Here is a 26,180-nt window from a genome sequence, read left to right as displayed (position 1 = left end):
TAATAATTAGTGTGAATGCTGCAAAATAAAATGGAGCTTCATTCTTGATGAAAGCCACATTTTTGACTTTAGACATTTAATTTTTATTTATCATCAAATTCCTAGTATATTCAAAATCTAGAACTGAAGATCTGTATTTTTGCCTCATAATTACAGAACATATTTTTAACAGCTCTTCCAATGCTTTTATTAATAATTACTTTTCATGACCACTTGTTAACAGGGCAGGTGGTTATGCAAGTTATGCTATTCTTACCTCTCACATGAGCTTTTCCAGGCACAGCCACAGTTGCAGATGCAGGTGGCTGTGTCCAACGTGTCTTCCATCTTTGGATGACAACATCACTGTCCGAGGACTCACTGATGTTTGGAGAAGATGGGGGGATGACGTCATCTTCATCCATGTTGCCATCGTCATTCTCGTCGTCATCCTCCAAAGTAAATACTTTTGGTTGAGCTTTGATCAAATAGAGGATAGATGAGACAAAGATCAGAGTATTATGAAGATATATCACACCTTTCATTACAATTACATTACATTTTGCAGATACAAGTTGCTCCCAAATCACTCACATGATTTCTTCTTTCCCATGATTTGCTCATGCAAGAAATTGCGCTCTTCCTCAAGATCTTTTATTATTTTTTCTTGCCATTGGATCCTGGCTTCTAGGAACTCCACTTTGGAGATTGATCCTTAAAAACACAAATGAGAGCAGGATACAAAAAAGATTATGATTTGACAGTATTGAGTGAGTGAGTGAGTGAGTGAGTGTGTGAGTGAGAGAGAGAGAGAGAGAAAGAGAGACATGCATGCAACAAAGGGAGTGGACCAGATATGGTCTGATGACTTAACTTGATTTGTAAGCACATGTAGACTGACAAAATCTGCCAACAACTTTAATCTCAGGCAGAAAAATCACTAGCAAGAAATGAAACTCTGTAATTTTAGACAACAAAGATACACTGCTAGAAAATGAGAAATCATTACCTGACCCAATGCTGCTTATGCTGCTGCAACTTGGAGCAGAGCTTCCTTTATCTTCAGGACCTACAGTATGGCATAGGTACAACAAAATCAACATATGAATAGAGGACTTTAAATGTTTAAACACATTTGGTATAACTGCCGGTCAGTAAAAAGTCCACAATTCATACTGACGTCCACAACAAGCTTTAATCTTCACAGTTTTTAGCCTTCAGCTAAAATCACTTAATGACTCACATGTCAAAAGGTAAATTAAACGTTACAATGTAAAACAATATTTACCGTGTTCGCCTGCTGACCAACGGATATGAATAAATAAACGGGATAATAAAGTTCTCTGCAGAACCCGCGATTTCGCTCTCTCTCAAAGTCCGTGGTGCTGCACGCAGCCTAGCTTTCCGGTCAATAACGTCATGTGACATTCAAAGAAACTTTATCGACACGACAACATAACAAACAAAAATAAAAAAACATCTTGACTAATAAATTATTGAATTAACAGTATAACCTGCTTTTTAAGATTGCATTTAAAGCAAAACAAATAAGCAATCATATTAAATAAAAGTCAAGCTTTTTAACTTCATATGTTGCTATGGCAACCTATTTAACTCAAGCAGCGCCAGCTACATTTGGACAAGCTAATTATTTAAGTATAAAAGTTACTTGAAAGTTGACAGAAAATTTTACCATCCAGATCATTTTTGGTCACCTCTGTCATCGAGTCATCTTTAGGGACTTTTAGGGACATTGTCTTCTTGGCTTTAGGCTGTAAAAATATAAATAAATTCATGTCACTATAACCGGCAAAACGTAACTTAAATAATCAACACAAGATTCAAAAGCTCTTCTTGTTCCAATGACTGCATAGTGCATGATTTATTTTTCATGACAAAGTGTGGTTCATACTAAAGCATTACATATGCACCTACATTCACATTTTATGTTAATGTTACTGTTTCTTTTCTACTATTCACCCAGGACACGCACTCAGCTAGCTTAACGTTACATTAGCTAATTAGCCTACACACTGCAGATAAATAGGAGGGTTTACTACTCTTTAACAATGTAAACGGCCCGGGACGGGTGTTATGATGTGCTTACAAGCTCAGTGGGAGTTTCAATTAACAGGCTAGCGCTTAACTTACCATATTTGTTCCCTCTTCACTCTCCAAGCGGTGAACAAAACAGCAAATAGCCACCTTCTCCGGATCTTTGACGTGACTGGTGGCTCCCTTTGGATGATTGGATGAGGATGTCACATGACATGATTGGTCGATTGTTATTTCAATCATTACTCTACAAAGTGGGTCACTTTGCACCATTTTTTGATGCTGGACTGCCAGGTTGTTTACACGGAACCGTTTAGACATAAAAGAAGAAAGGTGCGCGGGGCAATATTATGAGCTTTGACTCTGACATTATTCCATAGGTATAGGTTTAACAAATATGTTGTTTGGTTACAAGTTTTTGAGTCGAATACATTTTAGACAGTGCCCCAAGGAAAACTACAAGTTCACCAGATGGTTAATGAAAGAAGGCCTTCTTCGAAAATGGATGAAATGCCCCTCTTGCTCTCATGTTATGAAGTTGAAACGGCCCTATGGCAAAAAGGAGCCAGCATGGTGAGTAGAACAACTACATGTACCTTACTTATTAATTTTCTATGTGTGTGTAAGCATATTGGAGTGTGCAGCATGCAACCATCCAATTATATCTGCTGGAATTCAGTGTCAAATCCTATATTTTACGACATTTTTTTTTAATACAGAAACTATGAGTGGTGTACACACAAAATATGCTAAGTCACATCTAGAGAGTCACAATACAAATCACACACAGCTGCAAATTTTGATTTTTAAGTAAGCTACTGTTTATTTTGTAGAGATAGGGGCGTTAATGTTTCCACAAAGTTCTACATGTATACAAAATCTGAAATGAGAAATGCCTTTTTAACAATTTTAGATCACATCCCTGGTCATATTGTTCACCTATTTAACAATAAATGCCACCAATCAGCTTGACTTTAAACTTGTACATGCACAGGCATTAATTGATTGATATCACCCTTTTCATGCTGCCTGGCACAAAAGCACAAGTGGTGACAAGTAGAGTAGAGTAGACACAGCTAAATTTACTCAAATGTCTAATCCAATTTAAGGTGTAACAGTTGTAGATATTACTTGTCAAGTGGGCCTAGAAATGGGACTCTTCTGTTGTGCTTTGAGGTTGCATGGGGGGAGGGAATCACAAGGACTACTAAGAGTACAAGTGCACCTTGTTCAATCCCAATCTTAGCTGTTTCAACACCTATACGTAAACATCTATGTCCCCCTCTTCATCTTCATTTATGTTACATTTTTATTTAGTGAAATCAGCACAGTATTATAGGTTTTTATTTTGTAACATTAACCTTTGGATTTAATCATCAGGATATGCAGAGATTCCTGTCACAAAGGGAAAACGGTGTCAAGGTCCATCCGAAGTGGCTCCATGTTTGAGAATTCTCACATTCGACTGCATACGTGGATGCATTACATCTACAGGTGCGTGGTTTTACATTGTATAATAACAAAAGCCATCAAAGACAAAGTCTAACTCGGACCAAAATGTTTTCTTTGAATGTTCTCACTATACTGTTGGTTGGGCTGGGTCCTATAAGAGCCAATGCTTACGAGACATGAGTTTATACAGTATATGGGAAGAATTCTGAATATTGTTTGAATTTATATGTTTGTATGTGTAATTGTATAAGTACTGGGTTGCGAAGAGTCCAGTGTAGTACAAAAGTCTTGTGGATTTTTAGGTTTTAGTTGGTTCCCGGAAATTGTCTCAAAAGAACTTAATTCATTGGAGAAAAAAAAAACCCACACAAGTTCAAAAGAACTTAACTTTTCTAAACAGACACTTCACTGTGCTAATTTACTCAGCAACCAATTTTTCAGTTGTTTCTTAAAACTCTTCAAAGATACAGCAGATTTAATTTGTTTTGGGATTTATTCCATTCCTCACCTCATACAGGGCATGTTCTTCCCCCTACTTTGCTTTTGAGGTTATTTGTTGTTTAAGGTTAAATACACTCTTGTATTCAGGCTATGAGTATCTGCTGTGTCTGCAAATGGGACTGCAAATGAGAAATTATGGTTATAATTATGGTTATAAAAAGACCAATGACAACTTAAGAAATTGGTTTTAAACCCCCACTTCTAAATTGTGTCATAAATATTTATCTGGTTGATCTATTACAGATTCGCCCAAGGCCTTCGACTGAGACAAGTGGGCATGCTGCAGGAAGGAATTACTCAGAGTTCTGCAACTCTGAGTAAACTTGCAGGCAAGCTGCGGAGAGTTTGCAAATCGGGAATGAAAAGAATGAGAAGAAGAGGCAAGCAGACTGTTGGACAAAGAGCAGAGATTGTTATGATAGATGAAAGCAAATTTGGCCAAAAAAGAAAGGTATGAAAGTTACTTAAACACTTATGAGTATTACTTTGATGCCAAATACATGATTTTGTGTCTAAAATCGTGTATTTGATGTTGGTTAAGTCTGTGCTAAACTCAGCTACTGAAAGTAGAGACAATACATGCATACATACATTTAAAATCTGTTTTTGCCTGAGGTGCTTGGAGGTGTAGCTCCTGTGTGTCGAGAAGTAACTACTGCATTATGGAATAAGATACATTGTAGTTCATAGATGCAATAGAGGGGAATGTCGGTTTTAAGAAACCACATTATTCCTACACCCCAGAACAGTTCAATATTTGTAAACATGCACCACTACTCCAAAGCTAGAGAGAACTTTTGAATTTTTGACTTTTGATCTATTCTCTCCCATTTCCCACCGTTATTGCAGAATCATTGTATTGTGAGTGCCATTGTCCTCATTTTGAAATATTTGCTCTTGTGAATTTCAGTACAACAGAGGACGGGCAAGCAACAGGAGTTCCTGGGTGTTCGGAATGCTAGGGATTAAGGATGACAGGAGGAGACCCATTCTTAAGATTGTGCATCACCGTTTATCCAGGCATCTCTTGCCTCTAATAAAGAAGCACGTTCCTCGTGGAAGCTCAATCATTTCTGATGGGTGGAGGTCTTACCGCCGTCTTCAGATGAAGGTTACGATCACCTGACTGTCAACCATCAAGATTTTTTTGTCGACCCTGTTACAGGTGCACATACACAAAACCTGGAGAGATTTTGGGGTATTTGCAAGTCAACTATCTGGAGACAAAGAGGGAACCGCACACAAAAACTGTTGAGGGATCACTTAGATGTAATTGAGTGGACTTATTGGCGTGGAAACCATCACAGTAACGGAACACTTGGAATGCTTTTGCATGACATTAGGAAAAAATATCCAGTATGAAACCTGTCTGAAATGTAGATGCAGATATCAAGTTGATATTTATCCTACCAGTCAAAGGTTTTGACACACTAAATGTACTGTTACCTCCTAGAAAAAGATTATTATCATGGACATGAAGGCCGAAGGCCAACTCCTTCCCTTGTTAAAGTATTAAAATGCAAGTGAGCTTCTTTGTTCAGTTAAAATTCTGTTATATTGTATTTGAAAAGTGAAATATGTGTGCACAGGGGAAATAAATCACCTGATGCAGTAATTATAGAGCAAGTTTAGGCTGTGAAAGTGCAATGTTTGTACAGTTCAGGCAGATTTTCAACAATAGAGTACCTATGACCTGCTTATACATTTGATACCATATTATATGACATGTTTATATACACTGATACTTGTCAGTGTTTGAATTTTCAGGCAGACCCCATTACCTGTAAGTTAAACTACACAGCAAGTTCAGGCAGTATTTGTTGTCAGCCTTGGGAAAACCTGAACCAGTGGTTTAATAAATGAGGTATTTGTACTTGTGCTGTCTTTGTTATTCTACCACTGAGTGAGAGGGAACCTATAGATAGATAGATCCATTTTTTTCAAAGGTGTAACCCATCACTTGTTCATTGCAGTAGTTATGTGCTATAATAAAGTCCATACTAAGCAAAGCTTATTGAGATCGTAATTCATATACAACAACTTCCTTACTACTAATAAGCAATAATTCTGAGGTTATTGAGGGAAAACTCTTAGTTAATGGCTTACTGGTTGTATAATAAGGCCATGCAGAATAAGGCATTAATAAGTACTTAATAATGACTAATTAAGAGCCAATATGTTACTAATTTGCATGCTAATAAGCAACGTATTAATGGTGAATAGTTGTTCCTTAATATAAAGTGTTACCGGATTATTTTGTTAAATAAAATTATGAAATCATATAAATCACACAAACTGTACAGTATTATCTTTATGTATTGTTACATGTTATAGTTTATAATGTTGCTAATATGCATCGATCTGTTCCAATCGTTTTATCAAATTTGGTTGTAATGAAAGACATCCATAAAAATGTAACAGAAATCATTATTTATTGCATAGGACAGTAGCTTGATGTCTAGGGTCAGATGTAACCCGTTTTAAGAGCCGCGAACCGAACATCCACTTCCTTCCGGTTTGTTGTTGATAGCGTCCATAGCAACCACCATAGCAACAGTAGAAAACGTAATATCCCAACGTTTTTCTAGCGAGACCTCAAAGAATCGTCGTAGAAACAAACAAACTAAAGATCATAAACAAAAACCGAACAAAGATTATGAAGATACAATGTACATTTGTCGCCAGAAAGGTTATCAAGGGCAGCTGTGGCTCAGTTGGTAGAATCGTCGCCTCTCAACCGGAAGGTGTCCTTGGGCAAGGATGTGTCCTTGGGCAAGACACTTAACCCTGAATTGCTCCCACTGCTTCAGTGGTGTATGAATGGGATTAGTTACTTCTGATGGATGATTCTACATAGCATATCACTACCATCAGTGTGTGAAAGGGTGTGAATAGGTGGGTGTGACCTGCGGTGTAAAAGCGCTTTGAGTAGTCGGAAGACTAGTAAAGTGCTATTTAAGCTCAAGTCCATTTACCATCAAAACGACACTTAAGCCTCAAACTATCTTAAAATATTGCATTTTCCACCGAAAATAGAAGGGATGTCCGCCATGGGGAAAACTGGGCAGTCACGTGACCTGAGGTATGCCTATAAAAAAGAATAGGCAAAAGGAAACGTTGGCATGTCACAATTTTAGAGCCCTTATTGTGAAACTAATACGTTTTGCGTTGTGGACCAACGTAGGTATTACACATTTTGACATGAGACTTGGTTGGGGGGGAGGGTCTCCTTATTCAGTTGTATGATGCAGGCTAGGCGTTAGAGGAAGGATGGTATATTGGATTAAAGATTTTTTAGAGATTAACGTTATCTAGCTGTGCAAATTCAGAAAGCATTGAACAGTGTGGAGGATTGGGCTGATAAATGGGGATTTAAAATTTCAGTACCCAAATCAAAGTTTAGGATATTTAGAAATAAGAGACATGTTCCTGATTTAAATATTGGTATATATGGAAATCCACTTGAGAGAGTTAAGGTGTTCAAATGTTTAGGTGTGTGGTTGGATGAAAAGGCAACTTGGAGTCATCACACAGATAAAATGGTCAGTAAATGTGAAAAGATTATCAATGTCCTACGGAGCCTATCTGTATAGTGACTGGGGAACAGAAAGAGGAACCTTGCTAATGATATATCAAGCAATGATAAGGCTAGTATTAGATTGTGGTTGTGTAGTGTTTGGCTCAGCAGCTAAATCTAACCTCATTAAACTAGACCGTGTTCAAGCAAAGGCCATGAGAGTGTGTTGTGGAGCTTTTAGAACAACTCCCATCTCTGCTCTTCAGGTAGAGATGAGAGAGTCACCATTAAGGATTAGAAGCTTGCATTATTGGTTTAAACTAAACCATTACCTCAAACAGGATTTCTCAGCCAAGTGTCTCCTCGAAGATTCCTGGGAGTTTGCAAGAAGAGAGGGAAAGGCTCATTTCTTTAGTGACATCAAAAAACTTGCAAGGGATATTAAATTGGATGCTCGTAGTGTGATGGGATGTGTGTGGGCTCCTGTTCCCTTCTGGTTCCTTCCAGAGCCTCAGGTGGATTTTACACTGCTGGATTTTATCCATGAAGAGGATTCCAGAGTCTCAGGTGATACCATTAACCAATGTGTACAGCAACTAAGTAGGAATCACTTACAGATATTCACTGATGACTCTCTGGATCCAATATCAAGTAAAGCAGGTTTTGTAATTCATGTTGCAAATCAAGAAATCTGTAAAAGCATCCGTATCTCTAATAGAGTGTCTGTATTCACTACTGAACTAAAAGCAATCCTATGGGCTGTGAGCTGGATAGAGGAGAACAAGAGAACAAGCTCTGTCATTTGCTCTGACTCACCAGCAACTTGAGAGGAGATTAAAAATGGGACATCAAGGGCTCGCCCGGATTTGATATGTGAGATATTGTGCTTGTTGTGTAAAATAGAGAGGATGGGAAATAATATTCTCTTTTTATAGGTCCCTGGTCATTCAGGGGTGGATGGAAATGAAATAGTGGATACATTAGCAAAAGAGTCTCTTAAAAAGGAAAATATAGATTTAGACATATTGTTTGGAAGACCAGAATGTTTTAGTATTATTAAAGAATATGTAACTAATGAGTGGCAAAAGGTGTGGAGGGAAGAAGCAAAGGGAAGATCAGATTTTTCTTTGTAAGAATCCGTGCAGGGGGGAGGTTACATGCTGGTAATAACGACGTTGACGTTGTTTGGACCACTGTGGCTGAGCAATTTTTTAAAAATATTATAGGCAAACATCCAGATGGACTATGCTCATGTGGGAACTCAGAAACTGTATCACATCTATTTTGTTTGCTTGTCAGAGGTATAGCAGTGAAAAGAGAAGAAATGTTGGAAGAGTTTTCAGATTTGGGACTTCAGACTTTTTTTGCTGAAATCAGTGTTTTCTTTTAGAAGTGAATTCAAGTAAGTGGGACGGGCTCTATTGTATTTCTTGAGGACCACTGGTCTATATCACAGAATTTAACCCAAGATGAATAAGTTCATTTGAATTACAGAGGAGGGCAGCATTACGCCTTGTAGCGTACAGCCTGCCAGAAATGTATTAGATTGGATAATGTCAGAACCTGATGTAGATTTGGCGCTTTTATCCGCTGTTCAAGATAAGAAAAGTGATGTAAGTTTCTGGGTTGATAAATATCTACATGAGTCAATGGAGTCATTTTTAAAGATATTTACTGATGGATCCAGAAACCCAGAGAGTGGAAAGGCAGGTTTTGGGGTGTATGTGACACAATTAGAAATAAAATGTGTCACCGAGTTAATCATTTTACATCTGTTTTTACAACGGAATTATTAGCAATACATTGGACATTGTACTGTGTCGAAGATGTCAAACCAGATAAAGTAGTGATTTGTTCAGACTCAGCTGCAGCCCTGATGTCCTTAAGAGGAAGGAGATCTACATCTACTTGAATGACTTTGTTTGGAGTTGAAAAACTGAAGTGTGAAGTTCGATTAGTCTGGATTCCTGTGCATTCTGGGGTCATGGGTAATGAAGTTGCAGTCAAGATTGCAAAATCAGCTTTAAATCGAATTAATACAGATGTGAATGTAACTCGACTGAGGCTGGGTCACTGTGGGTTAAACCACTGTTTACACACTATAGGAAAACATCCCAGTGGACTGTGTGAATGTGGAAGTCCTGAAACAGTTATACACATATTATTACAATGTAAAAATGACACCTTACAAAGAAAGGCATTATTTAAAATGTTTAAATGATTGTCTGACGTGGGGATAACTTGTTTTTCAGTTAAAACATTGCTTGGTCAATATGAGAACCACCACTTAATTGCAAAAGCAATTATTAATTTTTACATGCTAAAAAAGTGTTTTTAAGAATCTAAAGTTATGCTTTGTAGAATGACTAGTTCCCGTCTACCTGTAGGGGGCAGTAATACGCCTAGTTGCGTCTAAACTGCCGGAAAAATTACAAGAAGAAGAAGAAGAAGAAGAAGAAGAAGAAGAAGAAGAAGAAAAAAGCAGTAAGCAAGCAGTTGTAGCTTTGCTAATCTTGCAGGTTATCATAGTAATGTCAGAAGACACGTAGCATTGAGTTTTCCTTCTGTGACTCTTGGATGTGTGTCAGATGTCCGGGTTTCAGGATCTTAGAGATTTCAGACGGCGGCTGCTCGCTGCGGTTATCAGAGATATATCAGAAACAACATGTGGATACGACAAAGAAAAGTGCTGGATGTGATTTTAACACCTGAAATCAAGCTGCAGAGAGCAGGTAGGTTTTCTTTCCACTGCTGGAAACGTGTTTCCTGCTCATAGCCTTTAGCTAACGACGCACACAGCACAGTGTTAGCCGCAGCTAGCTCCTGCTAACAACATCATTGACTTTATTTAAAGACTCTTTAGTGGATGTTGTGGAAGGATTATAATTAATGTCTGAAAGAGCTTAAATGACATAAACTTTGAGACACATTTAATGAACTTGTACATAAACAATAGTTGATGTTACTCCAATTCTAAGAATAGGGATGACGGCATCTGCCGGGCCTCACTGTTTTGTTTCCCTCTTTCAGGCCCCACCTCCACAGTGGAGACAGATCTTTACAATCACTGCCCAGATGTGATTTGTGTCGTTCGTGAACAATTCGTTTGAAAAGACCGAATCTTATGGTTGAGCGAACTGAACCGAATCACCGACTGAAAAGAGTAGGTGTCTCCTCTGTCCTCTGTCCTCTCTCCCGTCTCGTGTCTCCCTCTTCTCTCTCCTCTCTCCCGTATCTCTCCTCTCTCTCCTCTCTCCCGTCTCGTGTCTCTCTCCTCTCTCCCGTCTCGTGTCTCTTTCTCCTGTCTCTCTCTCCTCTCGTGTCTCGTGTCTCTCTCTCCTGTCTCCTCTCTCCTCTCTCCTCTGTCCTCTCTCCTCTCGTGTCTCTCTCTCCTCTCTCCCATCTCGTGTCTCTCTCTCCTCTCTCCTGTCTCGTGTCTCTCTCTCCTGTCTGCTCTGTCCTCTGTCCTTTCTCCTCTCTCCCGTCTCGTGTCTCTCTCTCTCCTGTCTGCTCTCTCCCCTGTCCTCTGTCCTTTCTCCTCTCTCCCGTCTCGTGTCTCTCTCTCTAGACTGTAAGTGGCGTGCCAAGTAGAGTGAGTCGCTCCGGCCTCTCCCTCTCCCCTGGTGCTGGAGCCTCTGAGGCATTGGTCAGTGATTGGATTTGTGTCCTGAACTGAGCTTTTTATAGCTGCTGTCAGTTTGCAAACGGCTTATTTATCCAACTTAATTTCACTCAGCTGACTGTTTTAACATCCACTAACAACAGTCTCAATTGGATGGTGTTTCAGTACAGTAGGGTTGGTGATTCACACGTTGACTGAACTGTAGTACTGCAGGAGTCCTGATTCTCTCTCTCCCTCTCAGTCAGTTAGTGATTCATACACTGAGCGTACTAGTACAGTGAACAAGAACCCTTGAACTAAATGTTCGGCTGTGTTTCAGCTTATTAAATTCTGATTCACAGGCAGAGCTGCGGTGAAGTACTGATCGATTCAGTGAACGAAGCTTACAGTCTCTCCGGGAAGTTGTGATGTCGCGATCGCAACAATTAACGCAAATTTAACCAATCCCTGTGAATTCTGGCAATTTGCAATTTTTTCCAATCACTACAACCTTTCTGCAATTTTTTTTATTTTTTTTTATTTAAATTTTTATTCAGAGCAAAATTTAAACATGTTTTGCAGCTAGTCAAAGATACAAACGTTTTTCAGAAAGTAAAGAGATACAATAAAACAGGTATAAGACACAGTTGTCTAAACATTCTTATAAAATGAGGTGGTAATAGTGGTGAGACAAATAAACATTTTGTAAAAGAAAAATCAAAGCTTGGCAAAGCCATTGTGGGTAAAAGTAATATACCGGGATGGGTAAGCGAATAGGATTGTTGTCGTATACATATAAATACATGTACATGTCCCCGCAAACATAGATAAACTTAAACATATACCTACACACATACAAACCCACGCACCCAATCAGGCAAACTGATAAGTCAGTGAAAGAAAGTAAATATACTCTCTCAAAAACGTATACCCAAGTTTACGGTCATAAATCTTCACATACTGAGAAATGCTCAAAACAAAACAAAACAAAAAAAATAAAAATAATATATATATATATATATATATATATATATATATATATAGATAAAAATTGAGAAACTTATAAAAGTGGTCAGATGAATTAAAGTAAAGTCTTAATGAGGGGGGGGGGCGTCTAGGCCTAGCTACTTGCATGTGTTCCTGGACCAGGAAAACTTGTATTGACAACAATAAACTATGTACACTTTAGTACCTCAAAAAAATAAAAAACAAAACGAAAGCTAGTAAACACTTAGGGGGAAGAGGTGTATTAGGTCCATATTTTGAGATTGGTTGTAGTAGGATTTAATGAGGATGTATAAGTGGTCCAAGGTGTCCAACAAGTTTTAAACTTCTGTTGTTCCAGTCGTAAAATAAATGTGAGTTTCTCCATCACAAAAATATTATGGATCATAAATCAGTACATCAATCCAGTTCTCAACCGTGGGGGCGTCTGTTGACATCCATTTTCTGTTGAGAGCTTTCTTGCTTGATATCAGTAGAATATTAAACAAGTATTTTTTGGAAAAGCCCTCAATGCTGTCTGGCTGCAGACCTAGATAGAGCGTTGCAAAATTGAACGGGATCGGCACTTTAAAAAACCTTTTCCATAACGATTTTTAACTTGAATCCAGTAATTCTGGAGCAACGGGCATTGCCAGAATACGTGGTAGTGGTTTGCCTTTTTCTCCCCACAAGACCTCCTACAGGATGTGTTTTTATTAACAAAATTATTTTGTGCAGGCGTTTTAAAGAAACGTATCAAATTTTTCCATCTGAACTCTCTCCAGGACAGGGCAGATGTACTTTTCCATTGTTGTTTGTGGAGTTTCTCCCATACTTCAGCATTTAATGTAAGATTTCCTTCCATTTCTCACTTTTCCTTTACGTAACTTGTGTTGTCCCCATCCAGCTCATTCAGACCATTGTACAACTTAGAGATGTTTCTAAGGCCTGGATCTGAGTCGTAGGCCTTTAAGAAAACCTTCAAAATGGCAGAATTCATATTGACTAAGTCATCCTTTCTTATTAATTTATCAGTATAATGTCTAAGTTGTAGAAACCTGTAAAAGTCTCCGTTTGTTAGGCCATGATGATCTTTAAGCTCCTGAAAACTCTTAAAGCTGCCGTTTATATAGAGATCGCTGAATTTTACCAGGCCGTTATCCGCCCATTTTTTGAATGTTGTGTCAGTCTTATTAGGTATGAAATTGGAATCATAGGCTATCCATCTCAACAGCTTGAATGGTCCCTTGGCTCGATGTACTGTCATCACATGAAACCAGGGTTTAAGAGAAGACTTTATCCAAGGGTTGGCCTCTTTTATGTGTTTAATTAAAGCACTGTCCCCAATAACAGCTTGCAGGGGAATATCACTCGATAACAGGCATTCTATTTCTTTCCACCGTGCTTTATAGGATGGATTACACATCTCAACCAGGGTTTTTAGTTGTGCAGCTCTATAGTAGTTTCTGATATTCAGGAGCGAAAGGCCACCTTTCTCCTTAGGTAACTGGAGGGTCTTGAACCTTACCTGAGGTTTCTTGCCCTGCCAAATAAACCTTGAAATCATTTTGTCAAGTTCTAGGAATTGTCCGTTTGGAGGTTCAGCTGGGATGGTTTGAAACAAATATAGAAGTCTGGGTAAAGTGTTAATTTTAATGGCTTCTACTCTTTGTGCTATACTCAGAAAGGGCAAAAGACCCCACCTCGACAGGTCCGATTTAATTTTGGATATTAAGGGGTCATAATTCAATGGTAAAAGTTTTTCCAAGTTTTTTGGGATGTTCACACCCAAGTGTCTCATTGCTTCAGAGTACTAGTTTATTTTAAATGTCTCTTTAATAGATTGATTAGGGATGTAGTTAAAAGTCAAAACTTTTTGTGAGTATTTAGTTTATAACCAGATAAGGACCCATAATCTGTGAAGGTTGAGATTAATTCGGGGAAGGAGGTATTAGGATGCCCTAAATAAATTAAAATATCATCTGCAAATAACAAAAAAAATTGTTCTCCCTGGCTCATCCTGATTTCGTGTATTTTCTCATTTAGTCTGATCCATTGACTTAAAGGTTCAATGAAGAGCGCAAATAAAAGTGGGGACAGAGGGCATCCTTGCCTGCAACCTCGTTGTAATGCAAAGTTGTTTGATAGGGGACCATTAATTCTTATCTTTGCTGTTGGTCTGTCATATAATGCTTTAATTGTCATAACAAACTTTTCATGGAAATTGAACCCGAACAACACTCTATACAAGAAAGACCAGTCTACAGAGTCAAATGCCTTTTCGGCATCTAATCCTAGCATTACAGCTTCTATATTACTACGCTTTATATGGTTAATTACATGCAGTGTACGTCTGATACTGTCCCGGGTTTGTCTCTGTCTAATAAATCCCGTCTGATCTAAGTTGATGATGTCTGGGAGTATTGTTTCTAGTCTCTTGGCTAGAATAGAGGCGAAGAGTTTGTAGTTCTGGTTTAAGACGCTAATTGGCCTGAAGTTAGAACATTCCAGCCTATCCTTCCCTTCTTTTGGTAATACAGCAATAACAGCCTCGCGCCAGGATGGAGGAATTTCCCCCTCTTCAAGCACCCAGTTGAAGGTCCTTAATAATAGTGGTATTAAAGAATCTTTAAAGGTTTTGTACCACTCTGCACTGAATCCATCAGAACCTGGTGATTTGCATGTTTTGAGTTTTGATATTGCATATTCAAGCTCTTTTGCTGTTACTTTTGCTAACAGGGCTGCATTCTGGTCGTCTGTAATTGTAGGAAGTTTTAGTGAGTTAAGAAGGTTGTCTGTACTCATGTTTCCTTTACTGCATTTTTTGGAGTAGAGGTTTTTATAGTATAATTCAAAACAGCTTTGGATTTCCTGAGTTTTGTGTTTTGCTTTTCGTTATCAGATCTTTAATTTTAAATATAACTCTATCTGCTTGCTGTTTCTTTAGTTTGTAGGCCAAGTATTTGGTAGACTTTTTTACCTACCAATTTCGTAGTATCTTTGTTTCAAAAATACCAATTTCTTCGCAATTACTTGTGAGTGTAGTTCATTTATTTGGTTTTTAACTTCTTTAATTTTGTGAGTAGTGTCCGGTTCAGTATTGTCTTTATTTTTTCTTTCTAGGTCAGTCAATTCTTTTTCCAAGTCAGTCAGTTTTTTTTGTCTGTTTCTTCAGGAGAGATGACTTGGCAATAATTTTACCTCTTATAACTGCTTTATAGGCATCCCAAAGTATAATTGGGGAAACCTCCCCATTGTCATTTTCTTTTAGGTATGTCTGTATATCTCTTAGCATTTCTTGTTTCGTTGGTCCTTTGAGTATGCTTGCATTCAATCGCCACAAAAAACAGTTTGTTCTATTCTTAATGTCTAATTCCATATACACAGGGCTATGGTCAGATAGATCCATCAATCCAATTTTACAATTACTTATTCTACCAATATCTTTATTAAACATAAAAAAAATAATCAATCCTGGAGTAGGATGAGTGTGGGGAGAAGAAAAGAAAATGTAGTCCCTTGATGTAGGATTTAACTCCCTCCAAACATCACAAATTCCCATTTCTTTTAACAACCCTCTCATTTTCCTACTAATTGAATTATTTGGATTACTGTTATTTCCTGAGGCATCTCTCATTGGATTCAGTCGTAGGTTGAAATCACCACCACAAATTATTATACCTTGTGCTTTTGCGATCAATAAATCAAATATATGTTTATAAAACGCCCATTTAGCCCCTGGAGGGGCATATACATTTAGCAGAGTGAGCTCTACACCACCTAATCTTCCAATAACCATATTAAATCTACCTTCTTTGTCTTTGATGTCAAAAAGTTTTTCAAAAGATAATTTTGCAGATATTAGTGTTGCTACACCTCTTCTGCGTCCTGACTTATATGATGATGATGACACCAGGTTGAAGCCCTGTCTGCTAAGTTTAGTATGTTCTTCAAAGTCTAAGTCAAAGTAAACTATTTCTGCTTTTTCTTTTCTCATTTTGTTAAAAATGTTGCTCCTTTTTACGGGATTGAGGACACCTTTTACATTGTAGGTAACTACTCTGACAGGTGTTGTTTGCTCAGCCATGTATTTCTGGATTGCAGTGACAACACAGAACGTACCTTTCCCCCTTTGCTACTCGAACAGACACAAAACAAAAACACAACAGAACAGTAGAACGTTTAAATGTTTCGAATAAGAAAAATGAAACTTCAAGTATTGAGGTCTTATTTATGACCCTAAAGGAGCCGCGATGGATTGACGGCTCAGAGGGATTTTCTACGCTCCGCTCAGGTTGTGGAGAGCCCTCCTCTGTTAGTTCCATACAGTGCTTGCGTCAGAGACCCTTAAAAGAACAGTGTCTTTGACAGGTCCCGGGGAAGCACCCATAAGTTTTTGCATTGCTATTTATTTCACTACATCACAATAGTAAAAAAGACAAGCCCATATACAGGCTAATGAAACTCCTCACACGCCGTGCATGGTCCTGTGTAAAAGTCAATCTTTTCTGAAAGCCTCCAATTTCTTTTTATATCCCATTTGCTGAGTTTCTGTTGGTTTTTCTCCTCCCAATGCCCTAGATGTGTGCCACATTGAAGATTTAATCCTGTCGGACCAACTCGCGGGTGCTTTGAACACAGCCACCGGGAGTCCGCGTCTCGCCATATCCTCAGCTGCGGAGTTGTACACACGCGTCTCCTCCTCATAGAATACTCTCATCCTAGCCGGGAACGGGGTTTGAAATCGAAGTTTCCTCTCTCTAAGGATCCTCCGTCGTATTCCCGACGCTTCTTAAGGACATCTGGGGCATAGTCATGGTCGTGTATCACCCTTCTCTCCTGATGCATAAACCCTTTTTTCTGCCAGGCCATCTTTAAAGTTTCCTCTTTAGTTTTGAAACTTGCAAACTTGACCACTATTGATCTTGGGGTGGACTCTGGTGGCGGTTTTGGTCCCAGGGATTGGTGTGCTCTTTCGATCCTAAGATCTGTGGTGGCAGGAATTTCCAGCTTCTCTCTTAGCAAACCCTCTACGAAAGTGATCATCGATTCCGAGTTATCTTCCGATCCTTCTGTTATGCCGTGCAGTCTAATGTTGTCCTGTCTGGCACGACCCTCTTGGTCCGAGAGTCTGGCCTCCAGATTCTCTTGTACTTTTAGCATCTCCAAAACGGCTTCTTCAACTACTTGTATTTTGTCATCTGTTTCTGAGATTCGGAGTTCGGCATCATCAATTCTCTTGTTAGTAGTTTTATTGTCTTCTTTAATATCTCGGAGAGAGACCTTGTTTTCACGCCAAAAGTCCCTCAGTTCCTGGAGTATGGTCTGCAGGTTAGCCATTTCGTTAGCTTGTTGCGGAGCTAGCCCCTCCTGCTCCTGGAGTTCGCCGTCACCTTCCTCGTCTGCAGAATTTTTGTTTGCTAGAGAGAACTGTTCTTTAGCATGCACGGCAGTTTTTCATCTTCCCCCTCTCATATCCTCAACGCCTTATTCATATTTCGCGATTTTCAATCAATTTAAAGTGCAAAAAGACAGCGTTTTAGACGTAGGGTCAGGGAGCTCTTAAGTTACACTGTTACCCTCATGGCCGCTCAACCGGAAGTCATCAACCTTTCTGCAAATTTGACCAATATAAATACTATCCCCCGCGAGTTTCACCAACTATAGAAGTCCCCCGTGAAAACGGTGAGCCATACGTCACCAAAGTTTGGTGACCATTGACCAAACTTGATTCCATGCAGATGCAGACATGTCTGACACATAAACATTGTACATTTACCTACAAAAAGGACCGTGCTAGGCAATCCCTGTTGGGCCGATGTTCTGCACGGAAGCAGAGGTAAACTGTTTTGAACCCCGTGCAGTGTTCGACATCGATCTACCTCAAAACACACCAGGAGAATGACTGAAACACACGGACAACATACAAGACAAATCACAGTGACAAGTGTGTGTGTGTATTAATGAAAATAGTTAGGAATAAAAAGTTTCAAAATGTTTGAAGAAGTTTAAAAGCTTAAGGCAAAATATTAATTTGGATATGTAATGAAATCAGATGTGTGTGAGAGAGAGAGACGTTGTACCTGAGCCTTGACTGACTTTATTGACCTGACCTGGAAAGTGATTGAGTGAGGCTGTGAGGGCTCCAATGGTTAAATACAAATGGGACAGCACTTTGCAACTTCTCTGTTACCATGACTACATGATGTAGCAAAAGCTTATTTTATGTTTTTTTACTTTACTCACTCAGCCATGGCGCTTAAAAAAAGCTCAACTCAATATAGGCATATATATAAATGTATTCGTTGTGGGATAAATAAAGGTTTATCTTATCTTATAAATATAATGAGACTAATATGCTGTCTGTCTCTCTTGTTCACGTTTATAGTTCACATTGTCGTTCAGGCAGTTTATGAGATTGTCATTAAAGTACACCTGACAGCAGTCCCAGCTATGAAGACCACATTTCTAACTTTTGTAAACAATCTTCTAGTATTATAGACTGATAGAGTGGTGGATTTTAACATCAGTTTGATTTTTGTTCACTGTGTCCTGCAGCTGTTGGTGAGTAAAGAAGAGCTTCCTCCTGAGCAGTAGGAGTGGAGCCACATTCTGGACCAGGAGGACCCTGAGCCCCCACACATCAGAAGAACAGGAGAACCTGTGGATCAGTCAGGAGGAAGAACAGCTTCAAGGACTGGAGGAGGCTGATACCACCATGTTCCCATTCAGTCCTGTCTCTGTAAAGAGTGAAGATGATGAAGAGAAACCTCAGTCCTCACAGCTTCATCAGAGACAAACTGAACAGATGGAAACAGGAGTTGATGGAGAGGACTGTGGAGGAGCAGAACCAGAGAGGGACTCAGATCCAGAGAGATATTTACAACCAGAGACAGAGGTCAAGATTGAAGAATCTTCAGAACCAGAGACTGATGACAGTGATGATTGGACAGAGAGGATAGATAATCAGCCAGGGATAAACTCCACCAAGAGACTGAAGTCTGATAATAAATCACATAGCTGCTCTGAGTGTAGTAAATATTTTAAAAATAAAAGGAATCTTACCAGACACATGAGAATTCACACAGGAGAGAAACCCTTCAGCTGCTCTTTTTGCAGTAAAGGATTTAACCAAGAAGGGCATCTGTCCAAACACATGCCGGTTCACACAGGACAGAAACCTTTTATCTGCACTTTCTGCAGTAAAACATTTAAACATAATTCAAGCCTGACGCTTCACATAACACATCATAGAGGGGATAAACCCTTCAGCTGCTCTGTTTGTGCCCAAGGATTCTCTTGGCGTACACAGTTAAGAAGACACAAGTGTGTTGAAGCTTTGGAGCGTCTTCAAAACCAAACTGAGGAGAACAGAGAGGCAGAAACAGGAGCTGATGGAGAGGACTGTGGAGGAGCAGAACCAGAGAGGGACTCAGATCCAGAGAGACATTTACAACCAGAGATTGAGGTCAAGACTGAAGACTCTTCTGAACCTGAGACTGATGACAGGGATAATGATTGGAAGGAGCCCAGAGAACATCAGTCAGGTTTAGACTCTGTGGGATACTTGAAAAAGAGACTGAAGATTGATAAGAAATCAAATAGCTGCAATGAGTGTGGTAAAATATTTAAAAATAAACGGGATCTGACCCAACACATTAGGATTCACACTAGAGAGAAACCCTTCAGCTGCTCTGACTGTGGTAGAAGATTCAACTATAAGCCTACACTTAAATTTCACACTGCACATCACAGAGGGGATAAACCCTTCAGCTGCTCTGTTTGTGACAGAAGATTCTGTTGGCCCTCTCAGTTAAAATCACACAAGTGTGTTGGAGGTCAGGCTCCAGAGCTTCATCAAAACCAAACTGAGGAGAAAAGAGATGCAGAAACTGGAGCTGATGGAGAGGACTGTGGAGGACCAGAACCAGAGAGGAACTCGGATCCAGAGAGACATTTACAACCGGAGATTGAGGTCAAGACTGAAGACTCTTCAGAACCCGATGACTGTGTTCACGGTGTTTTTTTGAATGAGACTATAGTACTCCCATCAGATTTACACTCTGAGGAAAATATTAAAGACCAGAGGCCACTGACTGATAAGAAACCACATAGCTGCTCTGATTGTGATAAAACATTCCAAAAAAAATATTATCTGACCAGGCACATAAGAATTCACAGAGGAGATAAACCCTTCAGCTGCTCTGACTGTGATAAAAGGTTTAACCAAAAAGAGCATCTGACCAGGCACATGTTTGTTCACAGTAAAGCAAAACCTTTCATCTGCTCTATTTGCTATAAAAGATTTAACCAAAAGTCTAGTTTGACACGTCATAGAAAACTCCACTGGGGAGAGAAACTCCACTGCTGCAGTGCATGTGGCCAAAATTTTTCCTGGTATTATCAGTTAAAGAAACACAAGTGTGTTGGAGGTCAGGCTTTAGAGTTTAATCAAAACAAAACTGAGGATAAAAGAGAGGCAGAAACAGGAGCTGGTGGAGGAGCAGAACCAGAGAGACGTTTACAACCAGAGATTGAGGTCAAGATTGAAGAATCTTCTGAAGCTGAGACTCAGGACAGTTATGATTGGATGGAAATCAGTGAACATCTTTCAGGTTTAAACTCTGTGAAAAACATTAAAAATAATAGACCCAAGAATGAAAAGAAGTCACATAGCTGCTCTGAGTGTGGTAAAACATTCAAAAAGAATAGAGATCTGACCCAGCATATAAGAATTCACACAGGAGAGAAACCTTTCAGCTGCTCTGACTGTGGTAAAAGGTTTAATCATAAATGGAATTTGACTACCCACATATTAGTTCACACAGGAGAAAAACCCTTTAACTGTTCTGTTTGCAGTAAAAGATTTAAACATAAGTCTAGTCTGACACTTCACATGGCACATCACAGAGGAGAGAAACCCTACAGCTGCTGCATCTGTATCCAAAGTTTTTCATGGCTTAAACAGTTAAAGACACACAAGTGTGTTGGAGGTCAAGTGTCAGTGTTTCATCAAAACCAAACTGAGGAGAAAAGAGAGGCAGAAATAGGAGTTGATGGAGAGGACTGTGGAGGAGCAGAACCAGAGAGGGACTCAGATCCAGAGAGACATTTACAACCAGAGACTGAGGTCAAGATTGAAGACTCTTGGCGAGCTGGTTTAGCTCAGTTGGAAGAGCAGGTCCCCCTTGTACAGAGGTCACAGTCCCTAATGCAAGTTCAACTCCCAGTTCTGATGCTATTTGGTGCCTGTCATCCCCCAATCTCTGTCCCAACAGTTCCCGTATCCCTCAAGCTGTCCCATCTAACAATGGCAAGAAGTCCAAAATTTAAAAAAAGTGAAAAGACTGAAGATTCTACTGAACCAGGGAGTGAAAACAGTGGTAATTGGCAAGAGACAGCTGGATATCAGTCAGGTGTAAACTCTGTGAAATGCATTACAAATAAGAGACTGAAGACTCATAAAAAATCGCATAGCTGCTCTGAGTGCCAAAAAACATTCAAAACAAGACAAGATCTGACCAGACACATTCAAATTCATACAGGAGAGAAACCCTTCAGCTGCTCTATTTGCGGTAAAAGATTTTACCAAAAATGGAATCTGACCTCACACATGCTAGTTCACACAGGAGAAAAACCCTTTAGCTGCTCTGTTTGCAGTAAAAGATTTATCTTAAAAGGAAATCTTACCAAACACATGATTATTCACACAGGGGAGAAACCCTTTAGCTGTTCTGAGTGTGGTAAAAGATTTTACCAACAAGGAAATCTGACTTCACACATGCTTATTCATATGGGAGTGAAACCCTTCAGCTGCTCTGAGTGTGGGAAAGAATTTCGAGGGAAAGGGAATCTGAACAGACACATTAAAGCTCACACTGGGGAGAAAGCCTGACTTGTCACAGAGGAGAGAAACCCTGCAGGTGTATTCATGACCAAAGATTCTCTTGGCCAAGTGTTATATAAAAAAGTGGAGCTGATCGAGAGGACTTTGGTGGACCAGAACAAGCCTTGAACTCGGATCTAGAGAGACATTTACAACCAGAGACTGAGGTCAAGATGCAACACTTCAACGCAACCCTCAGCTGCTCTGAGAATGGTAATAAACATAGCTGGAGTTCCCATCTGAAGAGACACAAAAACTTACACAGGAGAGAAACCATTTAGTGTCTGTTTGCTGGGAACAATTACTTTAATATACAATACTTAAATAAAGATTAATTTTCATTCATTTCCTTTCTACTACCAATCGTTATAACTAGTAATTAGTACTAGTTGGTATTGGTTTCAAAATATATTATAGTAGCAGAAAAACTTTGATCACTGATTGTATTAACTGTAGCTAATTTCACACTCTGCCAGAACCACAGTGTTTCTGGCAGAAACACTCGTTGCACAATAACTTAGATGACATCTGTTATTTTTATTTTTATTTATTTTGGGCTTTTCGTGCCTTTAAATGCAGAGAGAGGACGGTGGATAGAGTTGGAAACCAGGGAGAGAGAGCGGGGAATGACATGCAGAAAGGGGCCACGGGTGGAGGCGAACCCGGGCCTACCGCTCGAGACGAGAGTCTCAATACATGGGACGCACGCCCTAACCATTGCACCACCAGCGCCCCCCGACATCCATTATTTTTAAATAATAAATATTATGGTATCAGATCACATATCGAATGTTTGATGGTTTTGTATTATTTCAGGACTCATGACTTTACTCAGACACAACAATTGAACTCGCTCTCAAGCATTCGTAAGATGGGGCATGACAACTGACTTATTACAGGATATACACCGTGTTATTGTTTTTGTTTGTATTCAAAGCCTTGATCATTTTTCCAGTTTCGAGCAAAAGCTGACACGTGTGTTCACCTGCTTGATCGTTCAAAAGCATCTAGTCCCGCAATTTGTGTGTCACATTGATTCCAGTAATATTACCATGGGGTGTGGGAATGGCATACCGTTTTTATCAGTAGTGGGCTTGTTTTCAGATATGTTTATTAGTCATCTGCTAACTGCTCATTCTTCTAAATCCTAACCTCCACCAGAGCGGTGTTGAACATTTTGTTTATGATGATAAAAGTTCATCAGTCCTCTCTGGAGCGTTTCCTATGGATAGAAGTTTATGTCAACGGAAAGTGAATTTGAGTTTTCTATATGTGTATTTGAATTGCTCAACAGGCAATTGAATACACTTTTTTTTGAAACTATAGTCTTTTTTTCTCGCCCAAATACAATTCTCCAGATTCAGTGCACTTGACAAAGCCAACTTGACAAATTCCATTTCAACATTTTTGTGAACACGTACAGCTGGTTGGGCAGCGCGATGAAGGGCAGATTTACAGCACTCCTTTCTGACTAATCTACACCTTTTATTTGACATTGTGACTACATGGAGCCATATATGAATATTTCAAAAACATTTCTTTATTTCCATCATGGAAGAATGAATTACCATGGATTTCATGTTGCTAACTGTGAATGTTTAACTATGATGTGGGGGTTTAAAGTTATTTTTGGGCTTTTTGTCTCTATTGGATAGTGAAGCTGAAGGGAGAAAGGGAATTTTGGAAGCATGTATGCAGTAAAGGGCCGAGGTCTACAGCCTCTGTACATGGGGCGTGTGTCATAACTGTTAGGTCATCAGAGCTGTTGTAATGTTAGGCTAAATTAGCCTACTAGCTTGTGAAGATACAAAGAGTTTAAGGAGACACTTCACCCGTTGAAACATGAATCTGTATTGACATTGGGTCATATATGTAGTAGAAATGTGAAATACATTTTGAAGTTGGTGCCTTCTTGACAGAGAAAGGCAGAAAGTGTCTTTTTGGCTCATGTGGATCAAAGACACCAAATCCCAGAATGCACAGCACCGCAGGCCACTCCCACTGAAGATAGGTAACAGACATATTTACTTCAACACATAAGGCCGTTTCCTCAACTGATTGCGAAATTTCTTCCAGAAGGAATTGGTATCTTGTAAATTCCTGACAGAAAACAGACTCTATCCCTGCATCTCAGTTCTCTTAAATGCTGTCTCCTCGGTCCTCGCTCCTCGGCCGAACTGGAAGTAGTTCTAGACCCGTCATGTTAAGGAACGTCCCAGGGTGCGTTCAAATTGTCATTTTTGTTTAGGAAGGTTCCTAACTGAGTGAAATGAAACATTTAAGTGGCGTCCATGATAAGAGCCGTTCGAATTCTCTAAAAGCTAAGGAAAGGTGGGTCAATGCTTCCTTTATAACCTCCTTTAGCTTAGGATACACTGGGCCATCCTTTACCAAAGGAGATGAGTTATGACGCCCCACAATTCCTTGCAGCCACAACATTTAAAGCGAGTCGCGCATCCGACCGTTCACTTCCTCGTGGTGATTAGGATTATTTCACCGGTAAGAAGGCACAGGGGAAAGTTTTTTAGATTATCTTTTTGTAGTCCATCTTCTGAACATTGTAGTTTCAACACGGCAGACCCACGTCATTAACCTCCGCCGGCCCGTCGCATTTAGTTGCCTAGTGGAAATGTGTTCGGATTGTCAGAGCAACGAGATCTTGGCCCTTTCCAAATTGTCACAGTTTAGTGATGTGTAGTTCGTGAACGATTCGTTCAAAACAAACGAATCATCTGGGTGAACGAACTGAACTGAATCACTTACTGAAAAGAGTCGTTCATTTCTCAACTTCAGTTGCGCTCTCCTCTTTCCCGTCTCATGTCTCTCTCTCTCTAGACCGCGAGAGTCGCTCAAAGCCCGCCCTCCCTCTCCCTTTCATGTCAGTGATAAGTACTGACTGAACCAACAGGACGGAGTCGGTCGGGAGCTCTGTGTTGCTAAAGCCTGCCCCTACTTCTCCCTCTCATGTCTCGAAAATTGAGGAAGTAGCAAATATATTATTGCTTTTTATAGCTGCTGACAGTTTGCAAATGGCTTTTATATCCAACTCAATTTCACTCAGCTGACTGTTTTAACATCCACTAACGATCGTGTTTCAGTCAGTACTGTGTGTGTGTGTGTGTGTGTGTGTGTGTGTGTGTGTGTGTGTGTGTGTGTGTGTGTGTGTGTGTGTGTGTGTGTGTGTGTGTGTGTGTGTGTGTGTGTGTGTGTGTGTGTGTGTGTGTGTGTGTGTGTGTGTGTGTGTGTGTGTGTGTGTGTGTGTGTGTGTGTGTGTGTGTGTGTGTGTGTGTGTGTGTGTGTGTGTGTGTGTGTGACTGAGGCTGGTGACTCGCAGTCACTCGCAGTTCACTGAACAAACTGAGAGGAAGAGAGTGACTCGGAGGCAGAGCTCTCATTCAGTTCGTTCACAAGAACTGCTTTTCCCATCACTATTACAGTTCAGTAGGCAGTACTTTTCAGTAGAGAGTTTCAGTATACTGAACTTTCGTGGTCATTCAGTATGCATTTTTTGGGTCCACCTCAGTATACTGAACATTTCAGTATGGATACTAACTTCCAGGTTTTATGCAGTATGGATCGGATGCGTGCGTTCAGGAAATGAATTGTATTTTACCACCCACAATGCTGTGAAAAATTAAACGTAAATCGTCACGTTCAAATCAAAACAAACGAACGTGGATTAATTGAATACATTTCCGACTGAAATCGCTACTTTTAATTAACAACAGAAAATAAAACAAATGTCTGCATTATTCTAAAACCTTTCCCCCTCTATCTAATGATTTCACTATTTTAATGCGTCTTTATTGGTTTATTTTACTTTATAGTCTGTATATTACTGTCTTTCATTTGTACTTTCCTTTATGTAGGCTACTGTATGTTATTTAGTTATTTAATCTTTTACTTGATTTACATTGTGATGTTGTTTTTTGTTTACCTGACTGTATATGAGCATTTCTCTTCTTGAATAAAGCTAAACAAAAAAAAAGAAAAAACGGGTGGATGAGGCCGGTTCGGGAAACGTAAATGACGCCACTTCCTTACTGAATGAATCAGACGAAGTAGGAACAAATATCTGCCTTCTGTGCGCGCCTACTGAATAGTAGGTTCTAAACAGTATACAGCACAGATAGTAGGTACTGCCTACTGTCTACTGACAGATTGAGTAGGTACTTGGCAATTCAGATACAGCCCACCTTTCCCTG

General features: G+C 39.5%; 1 protein-coding gene across 2 annotated transcripts; it reads left to right on the top strand.

The window, feature by feature from the left end:
* Nucleotides 1-9,957: 9,957 nt before the first annotated feature.
* On the top strand, nt 9,958-25,215 carry LOC109994037 (zinc finger protein 107-like). 2 transcript variants are annotated; one of them, XM_020647197.3, is made up of 3 exons: nt 9,958-10,236; nt 10,535-10,667; nt 18,648-25,215. In XM_020647197.3, exon 3 carries the CDS (start codon nt 18,808-18,810, stop codon nt 21,982-21,984), a length of 3,177 nt encoding a protein of 1,058 aa, XP_020502853.1. In that variant the 5' UTR covers nt 9,958-10,236; nt 10,535-10,667; nt 18,648-18,807; the 3' UTR covers nt 21,985-25,215. The 2 variants fall into 2 exon arrangements, with proteins under 2 accessions (XP_020502853.1, XP_065819852.1); XM_065963780.1 differs by lacking the exon at nt 10,535-10,667.
* Nucleotides 25,216-26,180: the final 965 nt, after the last annotated feature.

This window comes from Labrus bergylta, chromosome 15 (assembly GCF_963930695.1).
Source record: "Labrus bergylta chromosome 15, fLabBer1.1, whole genome shotgun sequence".
In the NCBI taxonomy this organism is placed as follows: Eukaryota; Metazoa; Chordata; class Actinopteri; order Labriformes; family Labridae; genus Labrus; species Labrus bergylta.
The sequence above is the reverse complement of the archived record's forward strand: the minus strand, read 5'-3'. Positions and strand labels throughout refer to the sequence as shown.

Excerpts from the sequence above, each read along its gene's own strand:
- LOC109994037 (XM_065963780.1), top strand. The coding sequence starts at position 18,808 with ATGTTCCCATTCAGTCCTGTCTCTGTAAAGAGTGAAGATGATGAAGAG.